Genomic DNA, 17,706 nt, shown 5'->3' with positions numbered 1-17,706 from the left:
CCGCGGGGCCCGGGATGCGGGCCGCAAAGGGGCGGGCCCAGAACCGCGGAGAAGACTCCTGAAGCCAGGGATGGGGGGGAGCTTGGAAGCGCCTCAGACCATATTGGGGGAGCCTGGCTTCCAGAACCGCCAAGCCCCGCCCCCGCCTCTCTGGGGGCGTGCCCAGGCCTGCGGCGGCCTTCACAGTCTCCGAGGCCACGGCCCCGGCCGTCCGCGACCACTGACCCCCAGCCTACGGCTCGGCGCTGAGCTAGGGCTCAACCCCGCCGGGTGTGTGTGTGTGTGTTCTCGGGGGGTGGGGGGAGTCCCACATCCAGCGCCAACAGCCCCCGCGCCAGACTCCCGCATGCCCCGCCACGATGAGTGGTGCGACCCGGGCCCGCCCCCTGACGCATGACGCAGGGGGGGCGTGGCGCCCACCCCGTCACGTGACGGGGGAGTGACCTCGCCGCCCCGCGCAATGGGGGCTTCGGACCCGGAAGTGGCGTCCTGGGCTCCCGGCGGTGCCGCGGGGATGGCGGGAGCCGGAGCTGGAGCCGGAGCTCGCGGCGGGGCGGCGGCGGGGGTCGAGGCCCGGGCTCGCGACCCGCCGCCCGCACACCGCGCGCATCCGCGCCACCCTCGGCCGGCGGCGCAGCCCTCGGCCCGCAGGATGGACGGTGCGTCCGGGGGCTTGGGCTCCGGGGACAACGCCCCGACCACCGAGGCTCTTTTCGTGGCGCTTGGTGCAGGAGTGACGGCGCTCAGCCACCCGCTGCTCTACGTGAAGCTGCTCATCCAGGTGTGGGGGCCAGGGGTGCCACGGGGAGATAGGGGGCTGATATGAAGGTGACCGGCCAGGGTCTGGAGGGGGATGGAGGCGGGGGGGTATCGAAGGCGATGGATTTGAGGAGGGGGGCGGGGTGGTGCGCAGAAGCGGGAGAAGACTAAGGCGGTTAGGGTTTTAGGGATGCAGCGGGCATAGTTTGGGGATGCAGGAGACGAGTGCAAAAGGGTCAGCGACAAATTTGGGAGAAGATGGAAGGAATGAGGAATTTCGGGGTACAGGGGAGGGAGTATTGGAACGAAGAGATAAGTTTAGGAAATGAAAGAACGGAGGCAATGGACTTGGAGGGGAGGGGCGGCATTTTGGGGTGAAAGAAGCAACAGAATTGGGGGAGGGGTGGGAAGTTTTTGGCGATAGGGTGGAGAGGAGGATTGGGGGCCAAGGCACAGTATTCAGAAGATGAACACTTGTTTAGGGTGAAGGAGACCCAAAGCTCTGGATTTGATAGAGAGGGATTTAAAGCGATTTAGGGGGATGAGGGGGGCGCGGAACAAAGGGCTGGGGTCATGGAAGAAAAGGGGGCATCAGCTTCTGGAGAGAAGGGGACAGAGGCACAGATTCAGTGTTGATGGAATTTGGCGAAGGCGAAGGAGTTAGCACAGGAAAGCTATCGGTTTACAGGAGATGGGGGCTCTGGATTTGATGGCGACGACAGATTTGATGGGAGGAGGGGACAGGATGACGTGCTTTGGAGGAGGGGAGCAGATAGGGAGACGCGGTGGGGGGAGGAGTAGTGGCGATCCGTCTGGAAAGGGGAGCGAGGCGGAGGCTTTTGGTGGGGGGAGGGATGACGCATTTGCAGAACATTGAAGTCACGGTTGGGGGCTGGAGTGGTCTGGGCGTATTGGAATTGGCCAGCGGGGCCAGTTGGGAACACAAGGTGGGAGGGTATGTAGGGACTGGCTTAGACTGAGGCCAAGGTAGTCTGTCTCTGCAGTCGAGGCATGCAGGGGCACTGGGCGCTTTTGATCGGACCGACAGTGCCTTTACAGATGAACTGAGCTGCTTGAGAAAGGGAGAGATGGAGCTGGAAGGGGGCGGGGTGCAGGGGGGCGAGGGAGTGCCTTTGGCAAAATTAGGTGGGCGTGACCGAAAGGAGCGCAGCCTAGATGGGGTGGTTCAGGCCTGGACAGTTATCTGAAGATTCAGCCTAGAATTTTTAGCTAAGAAGCAGGAGGGGTTAAAAATTGAGATGGAAACCTAACCAAATCTTGAGGTTTGAGTTGAGTTGAGGCAAATGGGTATCAGATTTACTGTCCTGATAACGGACTGAGAGTGGGAGATACAGTTGGAAAGAGAGGGACTTGAGAACAGGAGTAATTGAAATCTGGGGTCTGAGGAACCCGGGCCAGTGGATTTTGGAGTGCGACAAGGAATATGACAAAGAATGAGGACATTTCAGTCTTGGAAGTAACTGACAGGGTAAAGGTTGAGACTGGTGTCTGGTTGTGATTTGGGAGTAAGGGCTGCTTTTCTTTTAAAAATTCAGGTTGTATTTTCACCAATAGAGATTACAGGTTTCAGAGAGAAACTGAGGCTTTGGAACCGGTGGTACCTGAGATGAGAAGCAAGGATGATGGAATGAGATTGGGCAAGAACTGCAACTTCAGGGTGGCCAATAGGAGTGTCTGTGGAGTGGAGGCTGCTGGAGTACGAGGAATTGGGCAGAGGTCTCCACGAGAAGGAAACTGGAAGTGGCTTCATCATTGGGACCTTGGTAGGAGAAGGTTCTCCCTTCTCTCTTGCAGGAGAAGAAAATTGAAATAAGGGTCACTAGGAAAAGCAGTTGAGGAATGAGAGCGAATGGGGAATGAGGGAGAACAGGGAATTGGGGAATGAGGGAGTCGAGAGGGTGAGACAGTCTGGACAGCGGGTGGTAAGGGTGAGTGAGCCCAGCTGGGGTGACTGAGGTGGTCTGTCCTGTTTGAACGCAGCTGGTGCTGAGTGTAACATATTTGAGGGTGAAATCTTAAATGGATATAGTTTGGGAATTAGAGATAACATTTTGCAAAAAGGTAGATTCCAGTTTGGAGTTGGGTGGCAGGATTGGAGTGGCAGATTTGGGGGTTGTCCCAGAAAAATGAGTAACGGTAGAGAATCTGCCTGCATTGTGGGAGATCTTGGTTCAATCCCAGGTCGGGAAGGTCCCACACGCCTTGGGGCAGCTAACCCCGTGCGCCTCAGGCACCAAAGCCCGAGCACCCTGGAGCCCATGAAGCAGGAGACCCCACTGCAGTGAGAAGCCTGGGCGCTGCTACTAACCCCCTCTCCCTGCAACTGGAGGAGCCCCGCTGGCCGCAGCGAAAACCCAAAATCTTTGAGAGGGAAGGGAATAGGGGTGAGATAGGATCAGCAGGCCTTCGATAACACAGGTAGAAGTTAAGAAAATAGACTCCACAGATTTGGGAGCTATGGGAATGTGGATGAAGGGACTGAGCAGGTTTAAGGGTGAAATCAAATCAGTGGAGTTCCCCAGTTGTGGTGACTGGAGTGGATGAGGCAGCAAAAGGACAGTGGCTCAGACTTGGAGTTGAGGGTATAAAGAAATATGGCCTGTATAAGATAACAAAATCAGCAGAAACCTAACCTCAGAACCTTCAAGCTGTTAGCCCCAAAGGGGAAAGGTCTGGAAGGGGGAGGGTTCACTGCTTAGGTCGCCTGGCCCAGCCCTTCCCTTCAGCTCCCCTGGGCTTGATTTTTTTCTTGTAAGAAGTTCTCCGTCCTGGAGGGAGTTTCTTAAGTCATAATCAGTAATCTGTCATGCGGCTCAGAATCCCATCTGCAGGGGACAACCTCAAACACTTCCAGAAACACTTGACTGAGGTGAAGAAGCAAAAACATTAAGCTCAGAAGCTGGAAGCATGCATAGTTCCACTGATACAGCTGTTTTTGCTCTCTTTCACATCCTAACGGAGCTCCTCTGATTCATCTGGGCAGCTCTGAAGTCCCCTGCCAGGGAGGGGCCCTCTCACAGCCCACTGAGATGCTGGTCTCCTGGACACCTTGCCTCTAGCCGGGCAGCGGAGAATCCTCCCATTAATCAGCAGTATAACAAATGGCCTCACCCCTCAGGAGAACCCCTCTCCTCCTCACAGAGGTTGGGGTGGCTTGGTCCTTCACTCACCCATGACTTTAGCAGACACCTTAATTATAATCATCATCTGTACAGCAAGGATTATAACTACAGAAATGAGGGGGTCATTCTGTCCCAGGGATGTGGGGTGATCAAGGTTAGATCACCGGTGAGAAATTGTTTGAGGTGACAGTGTGCTCTGCTGGGGAGTGCGAGGGGACGTGTCTGTGACGTCTGCAGGGGGTGCAGGAGCCATCTGAAGTTTGGGGCTGAGATCTGGGTGTGATGGGTTTTGGTGTTGCCACCTTGGGACTGAGACTGGAGTGACGTTTTTAACCCTAGAGATGAGAATTAACTGAGATTTTTTCCTGAGATAAGCATGGGGTTTGAAGTACCTGAACGTGGGGTGAGGGGAGAGTCCCTGCACTGGAAATACCTGGAATTGGGAGGTCATAACGTTGGGGGATGGGCGGCTTGGATTGTGGTGAGTGTGGTATCTGGAACTGGACGCTTCTGTGCCTCAAGCGATTTCATGATGCTGATAGTTAACAGACAGCAATGAAATTCCGGGTATGTTTTGACGGGGAAAGCGTCATCAGGAACAGCACTGGACTCTGGGAGGAGAGATCGAGGCCTGGGAAAGAGGAGAAGGGAGACCGAATCAGCAGGACAATCTGACTCTGCCTCTGTGTTTGTCGATTCTGAAGGTGGGCCATGAGCCGATGCCCCCCACCATTGGGACCAACGTGCTGGGGAGGAAGGTCCTCTACCTGCCGAGCTTCTTCACCTACGGTGAGTGTGCTCCCCAGGCAGGAGAGACTGCGCCCAGAGAGATGTGAAAGAAGTGTCAAGCAGGGAGCAGGCCCAGCTGGGCCTGGGGAACATGGGGGGGCCGCATGGGGCACCCAGCGGGGAACATGGGGGGCCAGGTGGGTAGCCAGTGGGGAACATGGGGCCACGTGGGGTACCCAGCGTCAGAACTGGTGTGGGAGTCGGGTCAGGGACTGCGGGGTGTCGGGGTGGGAGCCGGTGATCAGCACGGCTGTGGGACAGTTCCTCTGCCTGGGCTGCCCGCGGTCAGTGGGAGAGCAGACAGGTGCCCGAGAGGGCTGTCCGGGACGGTGGTTCCTGTCATCTCTGCTACCCCAGGTGGTGCCTGGGAGTGAGGGTGGCAGTGGTTTTACTTTATTTCCCTCTTGAGCAGTCTGGCTATCCTGTTACCAGTTCTTTGGCCTTCCTGCTCCTCCAGCAGGAGACCTGTTGGCACCTCCTGGGTTCCTTTCCCGCCCTGTTCCCCAGGCAGGAGTGCCCTCTCACTCAAGCACCCCCATCCCCTGGGGTGGAACACTCAGGTGGGTCTCAGCTTCACCTCTGGCCCTGATGACCTGCTCAAGCTCTGGCCCTGCCCTCCTTGTCAGCTGCTGCCCACCCAGGCCCTTCATACAAGCACAGCAGCTCTGCCTGCCTGAGGGTCTCTCCATCGAGAAGCCCACCACGGTGGGTGGGGCTTGCCCGATGCCAGCAAAGCTCACCAGCTGCCCACACTGTTCGTCCCCAGGCCCACAGCCGGCCAGGACCATTTCACATCTGCCATCCCCGCCCGCCTCCCGAACTTTTTAAACGTGCCTTTGCTCTCACAGTCGGGCTGATCCCCACCTGCTCCATCCATCCCTGCTCATCTTATCTGTGTAGTCAGTCCAGAACAGTCCTCTGAAAAGCTTTCCTCCTGCTAAATAACTTAGGCCCTCGCTGCTGACCCCACCCCCCCCACCTTTTTTCCACGTCACACACTTTTGGCAGAACCTCACGTCCCGTTTCTCTTCCAGTTTGGCCACCTTATTGTTGAGTACAGCGTGGGCCAGGTGGAAGATGTCGTTTTTGGGGGAGAAGTCTGTTCATATTTGTTTCATTTAAAAATTGTCAGTGTCGGGGAGGAAGATGTCACGGGTTTAGGGAACCCCCCACCGCCCCCCCCCCAACTGTCGCACAATGAAGCCAGTGTACACAGTGGACACTTGCCCTGTGGGAGGCCGGGTGGCAGGCTGCCAGCCCCGCGCCGCCGTCTCTCTGTACACGGCCGTGCCGGGCTCTAGGCCTAGAGAGGCGGGGACCCAGACCATCTCTGTTGATGTCCCACAGTCATTCTCGAAAGGACACAGGGTGGAGGGTCTTGACAGTTATCTTATAGCCTCTTGTGAAGATGAGCCAAGTCCTGAGGTGCCTCCTGCCCTGTTTATATAAATGTGGTCTCAGTGCAGATGGTGGAAGCAGGTGCCCGATGGGCATTTCTGGACACCATACCTGCTCTCAAGTTGGGGAGGGGGCCCAGCTGTCTGGCTGTCTTGACACTGTTCGGACAGGATCTCTTCCTCCCCATCAAGGTGAAAAATGTGGCATTCTTCAGTCTTCTCCTGGGAAGGACCTCTTGGCGAGTTTTTTTGGGGACTACAGGGAAACCATGGAATGATGGAGCCCCCAGCCAGCCAGGGGGCCCATTGGTGGCGCAGAGGCCTCTCCAGGCACTTCTGCTTGCCCTTCTCTGCCCTGGTTCATAATTCTGCTCTGAGATGGGGGGAGGTAGGCATGCTCCCTCCTCTTCTTCTGGCTCGGAAACTGGGTGGAAATAGAAAGAGGCTAAGTGTCCTCTCTTTCTGGAACTCACGCTCAGGCTTTATCCCACCAGCTCTCCTTCCGGCTGCTTGGAGCTCCCTGCCCCCAAAACAAACCTTCCTTCTGCCTGTTCCCTCCGCCAGAGCGTCCTCCCAGTGGCCCAGCCTCCTCTCTCCTCTTCCTCTCTTTCCAGCCCCACCCCTGGCTCTGGAAGCCAAACCAGCTGGTACCAGGTGCCCTGGGGCCGGGAAAGCCGGTGGAGCTGCCACGCAGAATGGCTGCTGGCAGACGCGGGGAGGGGAGGACAGGCACGTTTCAGGTTCCCACCACTGTGCGGAGCTGGAGAGCCGAGGTCAGGGCTTTGAGGGGCTCTGTGTGAGGGACCGTTCTGCTAGCTTCCAGGCACTCAGGTTTATAAAAATTTGTCTTGTCTCCTTTTTGAACATTGTCTAAAAGTTGCTATTTAACAAAATAAAGCAACAGAAGGTTAAGAAAGTATCCATTTAGAGACCCTTACGGATAGCAGTGACTTAGATAGGGTCCAGCTTCCCTGACCGCTTGTTTTTTCTGTAGAGTAGTTCATCAGTGCTCTATTTTAGTTTCTTCTCCACTGGTTTTACTCCCCTCCCCTGCCATCCCCCGTGATTAGTAAATGCCAGGAGGTGCCTGGTGGGGTCCTGGGTGCAGCACGTGACGAAGTGGGCATGTCCCTCTCCCTCTCGAGCCTTTCTCCCAGGCCCCCTTCCTTTTCCTTTTCCCTCCCTTAGTTTGCAAACTTCATAGTTCCCTGGGGGCAGTCTTTTCCCTTTTTTTTTTCCTGTTTTCCAGAGGAAAACATTTTTCATCAGCAACGAGTTGGTTCCTAGGTTGTAGCACTGAAGCTGCTGAGTTGAAAACCTGTTGCTCAATTTGCCAAAATTTTTCAAAGCTAAAAAAAAAACCCATGAACCTGTCTGTCCAAAAATATATATATATATGTTTTGAAGGTTTTGCGAAAGGAAATGGGCTAGAGAAGACGATTGGGAGTGGGGCCCAAGTGTTCCCAGGGGCGTGGCCGGTGCTCCCTCCCATGACGGAATCCGGCAGCTACCAAGGGACAAGGCCGCGCCTGTTCTGGGAGTGAAGTGTGACCCAGGAGTGGGTGGGCCGGGGCTGGGCGTGACGCTGCCCCATCTGCTCTCCCGCAGCCAAGTACATCGTGCAGGTGGACGGGAAGATAGGGCTGTTCCGAGGCCTGAGCCCCCGGCTGATGTCCAACGCCCTCTCCACTGTCACCCGGGGCAGCATGAAGAAGGTGAGCCCGGGGTGAAGCCAGGACCAGCTGCCCGGCACTTCCCGAGCTCCCGACCCCCCTGCAGGCCACTGTGGGCACCCGTCCTGCTTCTCAGTGCCTGGGTTGGTTGGGGCACCCTGCCCCCCACAGCACCATAGCCAGACTCCAAGGCCAGGTGGTCCGGTGCTGAGTCCCCTCAATTGGAAACACTCCTGCTCCCCGATGCACCCTGTGACACTCGACGGGAGCTTTCCCCGCCAGCTCCAGCCCTGGGGGGGTTTCCCACGCTGGGCCCCGCTAACAGACATGGCCAGGAAAAGCAGCCGGAGCTGCGTCCTGCCCTCTGCGTCCCCTCCCAGTTCCATCTCAGAGGCACGCTCGCACTCTGCTTCTGAGCCGCCTCTGCTGTTTGCATCTCAGGTTTTCCCTCCAGATGAGATCGAGCAGGTTTCCAACAAGGATGACATGAAGACTTCTCTGAGGAAGGTGGTGAAGGAGGTGGGTACCCAGCTCCGGAGAAGAGCCTGATCATCATTTCTCACTGCCAGGTCAGGCCAGTCGGTGAAGAGTCACAGTTGGGGCCTCCTGCGTGTTCAGTGGGGGGCGGAGGGCAGGATTGTGCACGGGTGAACCGGGGCCCGTCTGAGGTAGACTGACCCACGTGGGAGCCTCGGGATCCTGGTTTCTCCCTGTTAAGTACTCATAGCTCCCCGTGAGCGTCAGTTCCGGAGACGGGCCAGGCTGAGTCCCCGCCTCTGCTCTCTTGCAGACCTCGTACGAGATGATGATGCAGTGCGTGTCACGCATGCTGGCTCATCCCCTGCACGGTGAGCCGCCCCGCTGGAGACTGCATCCCAGCTGTGGGACGAGCCCTCGCGGATGGTAGACGGGGAGCAGTGGAGTGACTGGGAAGTAGCGTTACTGGGATCGGCCGGACGTCCAGTCCAGTGGAGTTGGGGCTCTTCCCAGGCAGCAGAAATGGGACGTGCTCACAGGGTGTCTCGTGATCGCAGGAATCCCAGAGGCCGCCTCCCCTCCTGGGCTCGGACACAGGCCCCGCGGCGCGGTGGCCACCATGCCGGGCACCGCGGCTGGGGAGTTGTGGCCTTTGGCCGTCGTGTCACCTGTGTTTCCTTTCTCCTCAGTCATCTCAATGCGCTGCATGGTCCAGTTTGTGGGACGGGAGGCCAAGTACAGGTGCGTAATGCTACTCAGGATGAGCAGGAGGGCCTTGTCACTACTCAGAGTCTGCCAGGACAGGCCAGACTGGGATCAGCTCCTGCCCCGTTTCTGCCGTTTCTAACAGCTTCAGAGGAGTGGGCTAGTGACTTCCGTAGTCTGAGTCCAGGGCGTCTTCTCCCTCGCTCATCTAGGGCATCCCTGGATGAGCTTGGATGCCCTGCAGAGGCGGGGGTGGATTGGAGTCCACTTGATTAGGGGTCCCACCAGGGTTCCCTCCTGACCCCTGGGTCATGTCCTGACCCTGCCTCCAGCTGTTGCAGGAGCGCGCTTATAGTTGGTTTCCTGCTCTGCTAAGCCGCCATCCAGCCCGTGGGCTCAGGGCTTGTCCCTCCCATTGTTTACCTGCCATGCCCGGCACTGGGTGCTCTGGGGTCATCCGTGTGTTGATCCCGCCCTTCCCTGGGGCACTTGTGCCTTCCCTTCCCTCTGGGTGCAGGACAGGAGGGGGTCCTGGAGACATAGGGCAGGAGTCATGCGCTTGTCACCCTTCCTCTCAGCTTCTCATTTCCTGGGTTCGGTGGTTGCCTGCAGCTGTCCTTGGGGCCACTGCCCCAGGAAGCTTGGCTGCCATGGTGCCTCCTTTTGAGTTCACCGGTGGCAAATTGGCCCATTTCCCCCAGTGGGCTCAGAACCCAGTGGGCCGAGCACAAGTGGGTCCTGGCAGGGCTCTGGCTCCCCCCGCCTTTCACCTAGGCTACCCCAGGCCCCTCAGCTTTGCAGAGCTTCCCTGCATTGTCTGGGCCCTGGAGGTTGCAGGTGAGCCCCCTTTGCGTTTCACACCTAAGACGTCCCAGCCTGCTCTCTGATGGCTAAGAGGCTGCAGCGGGCGGGGCACATGTTCCCAGCTGCCTGCTGGGATAGGCCAGGTGTCTGTCTTTTCCCAGACTGGGCGATCTGGGCCGTCTGCTGCAGGGCCCTCTATTCCTTCCCTGCCCTCTGGGAAGGAGCCTCTCTCCACTCGCCTCCTCTGTCTCTCTGTCAGGCACTCAGGTTCCAGAAGGTTGTTCAGCCAGAGCTGAGCACAAAAGCCTGCCAGGAGAAGGGCCCGTCGCCTTGTAGCAGCCCAGGCTGGAAGGTTCATTCCTACATTCCAGATCCACTCAAGATAGCCATAGAGATCTGGGGTTCTACCCCCGGTGGGGTGGGTTTCCTGAGTCTCAGTGAACTGTGTCAATGCCCCCCTCACCCCCAAACAAGGGCTGTGACCATCTCCACTTGGCTTCTGCCCGGTGACAGAGGATGTCCCCTCCCCATCCCAGCCAGGGCCGGATGGCTCTGAGCAGGGTTGGGGGGCTCTCCACCCGACCCGGGTGCAGGCTTCTCGCAGGCACCTGGTGACCTTGTGTTCCCCGTGTTCTCCACAGTGGCGTGTTGAGCTCCATTGGGAAGATTTTCAAAGAGGAGGGCCTGCTGGGATTCTTCGTGTACGTGAGTTTTATACTCCCTGTAACTGTCATGGAGCAGGGTCTACTAACAGGCGCGTTCTCAACCCTCAGGCCACGGCTGCTAGCCTCAGACTAACCGCTGCGCCTCGGCTCAGCCAGTAGAGCTCCACAGCGTGTGCGTTGTGGACCAACTGGCAGAACCAGAGCTGCCCAGCCCCCTCCACGCCACGGCTCGCCCAGCAATAGTACTGTCCGTCCAGCACACCGGGTGTGCGGGGACCATCCCCCCACTCCAACCCCACTGCCTCCATCTGTCCGCTCCAGGGCTGGGGGGCAGGCACAAGGCTGGCCTTCAGGAGGTCTTCAGCTCCATCGTCTTTGATTTCACTGCAGAAAAACAGCTGGAAGGCTGTGACTTGGGCTGAAGGTCAAGCCCTGGGCAGCTCGTAAGCTGACTCCAGCTGATAAATGCTGTTTGACAAAGTAGTTCTTCATATTCAACATTTGGGCTTCCCAGGAGGTGCTAGTGGTAAAGAACTGGTCACCCGTCTGCCCATGCAGGAGATGTAAGAGACACGGGTTCGATCCCTGGGTTGGGAAGATCCCCTGGAGAAGGAAATGGCAACCCACTGTAATAATTTTGCCTGGGAAATCCCATGGACAGAGGAGCCTGGCGGGCTATATATAGTCCATAGGGTCGCAAAGAATCAGATACAACTGAAGTGACTTGACATTCAACATTCAGAATGCTTTGCATTATAGTCCCTGTTTCTGGCTTCTCTTCAAAAGTTAAGACCTGGCTGTTCCAGGCCTGCATTTCTGCAGAGCAGCTGTCGGCAGGGCACACCATCTCTTGAGGGTCCCAGACCCTCCACCCTACTTGGTGTCTTACACCCCCCTTGCTCCACCTCTAAAGAAAACTCACACTGTATAAAAAGACTGTCAACCATGAACAGAACCCAAAAGCCAGGCCTTACAGATACTTTTGTTTTTCTTTTTTTAGGTCTAGACACTGACATACATGCTGTCACGAGCATAGTGTGCTAGACCTGGGGCTCTGTGTTCACTCACGTGGAGGTGTCATGTCGGCCAGGTGTTCTGCACATAGGCGTGTGTGCGTGTGTATGTAGTTCTCGGTAGGAGGTGAATTTGCCACAGGGGATGTAAGTAATGTCCGGAGACATCTTTTGGTTGTCACAACTGGGATCTAGTGGGTAGAGACGAGGGATGTTGCTAAACATTTCGAAATGCAGAGGTCGGCTCCCATGACAAAGAATTTACTCAGCCCTAAAGGTCGACAGTGCCAAGGCTGACAAACCTTGATTTATATGCACATACTTATTCAAACATACGTTCATATCTATGTATATCTATACGTGTGTGTGTGTGTGTGTGTGTGTGTGAATAAATATTTGCTTGTGTGACTAGTACTTCAGACCTTAAAACACTGCACATCATTGCCTCTGGTATTTTTAACTCTCACTGTATATACATTCTATTCTGATGTGTGAATAGGACTCCCACACAACAGCTGCTTACCCATTGGATTCTTTTTTTCTTTTGCATATTTGTAGAACATGATCTGTGTGCTCAGAAATCGCTGAGTGTATATGTGAAAAGTCAGTCTGAACACAGATGGAACCAACAGGATTGGAAATTGCATTCATGAAGGTTCATTTTATTAATATCCCTCATATCATATTAATAGGTGTGTTATATATATTTTTTAAACTTTTCAGATATTTTAAAATATTTTTAAAAATTAAAAAATCCTAATTCTGCGTCCTCTCCCGAAGATACAGCCATTCTCCTGAAACTCTCTCCACATGAATTCATATCTAAACAAGCAACGCATTTTTTTAAAAAAGGAAAAAGACCATAAGGATCACACAGGACCCACTGATACCAATCTGGCTTTTTGCCCTCAGCACTGTATCTTAGGAAAACTTCATATTACTGTGTAGAGATGCTTATTCTAAAGGCCATCACCTTAAAAGGCAGCCCTCCTTACAGAAGCTTGTATGGAGTGTCTTTGGTGGAATGTTCCAGGGGTGAAGACAGACTCCTTGAGCAAAGTTTTAGGAGAGTTGATTAGGTAAATAGGCAAAAGGAAAATTGCCAAAGTGTAAGTACTCTCTCCTTATCTGCATTTGAAAAGCCCAGATTTTGCAACATTCATGTCTTAAGGCCCAGCTTCCGTAGTTTGAAAACCACTTATGAGATCATAGGCTTAACTTGTGCTCTCAGATGTGGCCTACAGCACGCACCCCGCCACCCCACACCCTGTGAAGAAAGGAACACTGCCTTCCTGGTGCGGACAGCCGCTGGCCCACGTGGCCCCTGCAGCCTTCCTTCCTGAGGCGGTGCTGGTAGATAACGCTGACATTTAGAGCTTGGAACATCCTTGCCTGCTTCCTGGGTGTGGAGCCCCCAGTAATTGCTCCCTTCCCTCTCCTGCTCATCTCTGCTCACCTTGTTTTTTTAGCGGCTTAATCCCTCACCTCCTGGGCGATGTGGTTTTCTTGTGGGGCTGTAACCTGCTGGCCCATTTCATCAATGCCTACCTGGTGGATGACAGCGTGAGTGACACCCCAGGGGGGCTGGGGAACGACCAGAATCCAGGTTCCCAGGTTGGTTGGAACAAGGACTTGTCCATCTTTCCATGTACTGCTGATGCCCAGGGTCTGGGGCAGACTTGAGGACTCTGGGATTCTGAGCACTGGGCTCTGGGGGCTGGAGAGGGTCCCTAGCGGGGAGGGGTCTGAGCAGAAGATGTCCGATGGTCCCTGAGTGAACTTTGTCTCCGAGGAGATGAGATCGCTAATGAGACCTACAGGGGTTCATGGGATGCCCATCCCTGGGCAGCTTCACCGGTAACACGGATACGGATTTTATCCAAGGCTGGTTTGAGACAGTGACCCAACTAGGGAGATAGCTTTCACTTAGTGTTGTAGGCTTGTTCGGGCCCTTTTGTGAACAGTGACGTTTGATCCTGACAGCACCCCAGTTGTGAAAGAAGCAGAGTCAGGGTGACACTGTTTTACAGACAGATGAGCCCCAGAGATTGAAGGGCTGTCCTGAGGCCCTTGGCTGTGAGTCGGCAGTGCTGGGACTAGGTCTCCCTCCCTGGGCCTAGCTGAGGGTGCTTCAGTCAGCTAGGGCACGTGCCGTGCAGGCATACCCTGCTCTTGTTAGCAGGAGTCTCCATAGCTAGGTGTGCACAGACCTCTCAGCTGGTTGAGTCTGGCATGGGGAAGCCTTGATCCTTCTAAAAAACACTGGTTAAGAAAGCTGGGGACTTGATAGGTTGACTAGTTCTGCCTGAACCAAGATACGAGTTGGGGGGCCGTGATGGGCTGGGGCTTCTGTAGCCAGACATCCCAGGATCGCCTACCCTTGGAGCGTTGACGAGGGCCTGGGGACTTGTCTGCCAGAATTGCTTTGTTGGGGGTTGGGGGCTCATCGTCTTGTGTCTGTGTCTGGGCCCCAGAACGGCAGTTCCGAGGAGAGGGTGGTCTGGGAAAGAGTCCATGGTGAGGAGTGCCTCGGGGCTCGCAGCTGGGGCAGAGGGAAGTGGGCCATTTGAAGTGGGTAAGTGGAGTCTTACTGGCTTTTTAACACAAGCAAATTCCAGTCACAGTGATTAGAGTAGCACACCCACGGCCCTGCCCTCGCTCCAGAGCATTGGGAGTGGGTGAGCTGGGACAGCCGGGTGGTTGGTGGGGGTTGTCCCCCAGCTGACGGCTTCCTCCAGTCCAGGTGGGCAGGTGTTTGACCAGGGGCTGCTGCACTTAACCTCAGACAGCAGCAGTCAGCACTTCACTGAAAGTATTTTTCGAGTGCTTCAGGCTAAAGTGAGGCTGCTGCTCAAGCAGAGGGCCCAGCAGACCTCTGCCCAGGTTTGCAGGGTGTCCATCTGGTGGGGCAGCCCCACAGGAGGCTAAGGGATAGGTTGTCACCCTTCCTGGTTTGGGGCTGTTTCATGGGTAAAATTGAATTCAGGAGTTGGGCCTGAAGGGAGTGAGAGTTTGGGGAGGTAGGGGGCAGAAAACCCAGAGGTGCTCCTCACCTTTCACTGTGGGACCCAGGATTCTGTTTGAGTGGTTTAGATGGGCACCTGGTTTTCCACTCAGTAAGCACTTATGTGTGCTGAGCCCTGGGCACTGATCAAACAAAGGTCCAGTCCTCAGGACTTACAGAGGCTGCAGCCCAGAAGTCCACTTTCTTGTTCTTCACCGCTCACCACCCCTGGTGGGGTCACAGAAGCCCTTTCAGTCAGGATATCCCAGTTCCGCCCCCCAGATGATTGCAGCTGACTCACAGATTGTAGGAGCTGCCGGCAGGCCCTGGAAGTGGGCACCGCATGTGTGGCAGGCATGTGAGGAGCTGAGTGCTAGTAGGGTGCAAGGCCAGCGTGGACGGCAAGGTGAAGGGGGCTGCAGAGCAGGCAGTGAGGAGGGGGCCTGCACATCAGAAGTCTGCTTCCCGAGCTCCCGAGCCAAACCCGTCTCCCTTTGTGTCTCTCCAGTTCAGCCAGGCGCTGGCCATCCGGAGCTACACCAAATTTGTGATGGGGGTAAGTCAGGCCCCGAATGGCCCTTTCCACAGTGCTGGGGGCCTGGGTGGGGCCTAGGAGGCCAGCTCCAGTGGTGGCTGGAGGCAGGCCTCAGTGAAGGCTGCTGGCACGGGGTGTGCCTGCCCCCTGAACTCAGGCTGGGGCGGCAGTGGGTGGGGTCGCTGACCCTCGGGTCTTCCTGCAGATTGCAGTGAGCATGCTGACCTACCCCTTCCTGCTGGTCGGCGATCTCATGGCTGTGAACAACTGCGGGTAGGTGTGTGCCCCTCCCCCAGGCACCCTGCCAGGGCTGCTGGGGGTACCTGGCTGAGCCCGCCCCCACCCCCCACCCCTGGCTGCCCACTGTGGCCTCGGCCCACCTGGCACGCCGGCTTCCTCTGGGATTCGTCGTACCCCTTTGGGAGGAGTATGTGGATGGTGGCAGCTCTAGCTCTTTCCACCATCTTCTGGGTCTGACACACTCTTCTTCCCGGGCAGGCTGCAGGCTGGGCTCCCTCCTTACTCCCCAGTATTCAAATCCTGGATCCACTGCTGGAAATACCTGAGCGTGCAGGTAAGCATGCACTCCAGGGAGTTTTCTCCTCATTTCTCTACATTGATCAGAGAGAAAAGATTTTTGTATACTCTTCATTACATGGAAAGTTAAGGGCTTGTCATGGAATCCAAGGCTTTTAAAAGTAAATTTTACTCTATTTAGAAGGGGTTTGAGGTGCTTAGATCTGAATTTCTTTAAGAATTAAACATCAGACTAGGTCTTTTCTTCACCTTTTAAAGACTCAGAACAAATATGGGCAAGCCCACGGGGTAGGTGGTAAAGCCCGAGAACTCCTTATAACCTTGAGTGACCTGGGCTGAAGACACCTGGCCTGTTGGAGGCCGGCCCCTCCTTCCCGCAGGACGCCCCGGGTGCCCAAGAGAGCCTGAGCTTGGCGCTGGGCCACATGGTGAGCTTGGTGAGAGTGCCAGTCTTGAAGTTTTTGTGTTGCCCAGGCACACTCCTGCTGGCTGGAGCTCTGGGTCAAAGGTCCAGGTGGCTGGCCCAGGGCAAGTCCTTAGCTTCCCTGGCCCTGGTTGGCCTCAGTAGGATGAGGCAGGGGCCTGGGCAGGAGGAACCAGCACACTGACGGGTCTCCGGCTTGAGAAAAGGATGATGGATGGAAAGAAAGCAGGGAGGCGTGAGACAGACACAGGCCTTCAGCGACTCAGGTGGTTCCACGTGCATCGCAGCCTGTGTATGGGAGGAGCTCTAGGCCCCTTGGCTCTGATGCCAGAGAGCAGCGAGTATCCTCCTCAGGAGCCCCGTCAACACTGGACACACTGTGCTTCAGCACAGAGCAGATTCTGACATTCCCCCCGAGGAGTGCAAACCCAGACCGGCTGCCTCCACCCCCGGGGGCTCACAGCTCCCGGCCCTTCGTTGGTCACATGCTGGCCCAGCTCTGTGTGGGTTCAGGAGCCTGGCCTCCCCTCTCAACTGACCTGACTGCTCTTTCCAATCCAGGGCCAGCTCTTCCGAGGCTCCAGCCTGCTTTTCCGCCGCGTGTCATCAGGATCGTGCTTTGCCCTGGAGTAACCTGAATCACCTAAAACAAACAGCTAAACCAACCGTGCTGTCTCAGCCTGGCCACCGCGGGTGAGGCCTGATCACCTCGGGGCACCTGTCAGACAACCACCCCAGCATCACCTAGATGTGCTCTAGCTCGGCTGGGCTCCAGTTTCCATATTTCCCATGTGTCTGTCCAGAAGCAGGGGCTGGGTGGGGGTGAGGCTGCGTCCAGTGGGCTGGGCATTGTTGGACCCGGGGAAGGTGGGGTGGGGCTGGGGAATGGGGCTCCAATCCACTTACTTTGCAGATCTCCCGAGTCGGCCTCGTGCAGGGGGCTTGCGGAGGCCCACACTGGATGGGTACAGGCTCCTGAGGTCAGGTGGCACTGCCCCACTCAACCCCTCAATTCAGCCCCAGCTCTCATCCCCGCAGCTCAGCTGGGAGCTTCGCGCTCTTGCTTTGTAAATAGGGTGTGATCCCCTTTCGGGAGGCTGCCGTCACGTCCCAGCCTTGGCTAGGAGGCTGTCTTCGTTTTTCTCAACACTACTTGTCTGATTAAGGCAGCACCTTCTAAATGGGAAATCATGTGTCTGCTCAGAATGTGGTCCCCTCCCCGTCAAGTTAAAGGCTCGTCGATTTAATGGTGATGCCTCACGTGCAGGAAATGGTTATCTGTGCAATTGTGAACACCCAGATGTTACGCAGATCAGCGTCTCTAGTCGTATCCAGTTTAAAGTTCCTAATAAGATCTGACCCTTTCTCCCGCAAATAAATGCATTGGTGGTGATTTGGAACTTTGTGGAAAGTCTCTTATTTTCATGAGCTTAACTGTCTGCAGGGTGTTTCTCAATCCTTTGTATGAGAAGTCAAGTGAAAGTGTGTCCAGCTCTTTGCAACCCCATGGACTATACAGTCTGTGGAATTCTCCAGGCCAGAATACTACTGTGGGTAACCGTTCCCTTCTCCAGGGGGTCTTCCCAACCCAGGGGTTGAACCCAGGTCTCCCACATTGCAGGCATATTCTTTACCAGCTGAGCCACGAGGGAAGCCTGGTTATATGAGAAGGGGCTGTAAAGTGACAGGGCTGGGGGCAGCTCGGCCTGGGCATGCGAAGGGCCTGGGCTTGGCGTAGATCAGTGGGCAGGGGCAGGGGGAGGGTGGAGGCTCAGGCCGCT

The 17,706-nt window shown here is 56.0% G+C and overlaps 1 protein-coding gene across 2 annotated transcripts; it reads left to right on the top strand.

The window, feature by feature from the left end:
• Positions 1–141: 141 nt before the first annotated feature.
• Positions 142–17,325, top strand: MTCH1 (mitochondrial carrier 1). 2 transcript variants are annotated; one of them, XM_069563372.1, is made up of 12 exons: positions 142–781; positions 4,607–4,691; positions 7,697–7,803; positions 8,203–8,280; positions 8,552–8,609; positions 8,928–8,979; positions 10,389–10,448; positions 12,895–13,039; positions 14,938–14,985; positions 15,170–15,237; positions 15,463–15,538; positions 16,487–17,325. In XM_069563372.1, the coding sequence occupies exons 1-12, from the start codon at positions 461–463 to the stop codon at positions 16,556–16,558; spliced, it is 1,170 nt and encodes a 389-aa protein (XP_069419473.1). In that variant the 5' UTR covers positions 142–460; the 3' UTR covers positions 16,559–17,325. The 2 variants fall into 2 exon arrangements, with proteins under 2 accessions (XP_069419473.1, XP_069419474.1); XM_069563373.1 differs by having other exon boundaries at positions 145–781; positions 12,895–12,988.
• The last annotated feature ends 381 nt before the right edge of the window (positions 17,326–17,706 follow it).

This window comes from Ovis canadensis, chromosome 20 (genome assembly GCF_042477335.2).
Source record: "Ovis canadensis isolate MfBH-ARS-UI-01 breed Bighorn chromosome 20, ARS-UI_OviCan_v2, whole genome shotgun sequence".
NCBI lineage: Eukaryota > Metazoa > Chordata > Mammalia > Artiodactyla > Bovidae > Ovis > Ovis canadensis.
The sequence above is the reverse complement of the archived record's forward strand: the minus strand, read 5'-3'. Positions and strand labels throughout refer to the sequence as shown.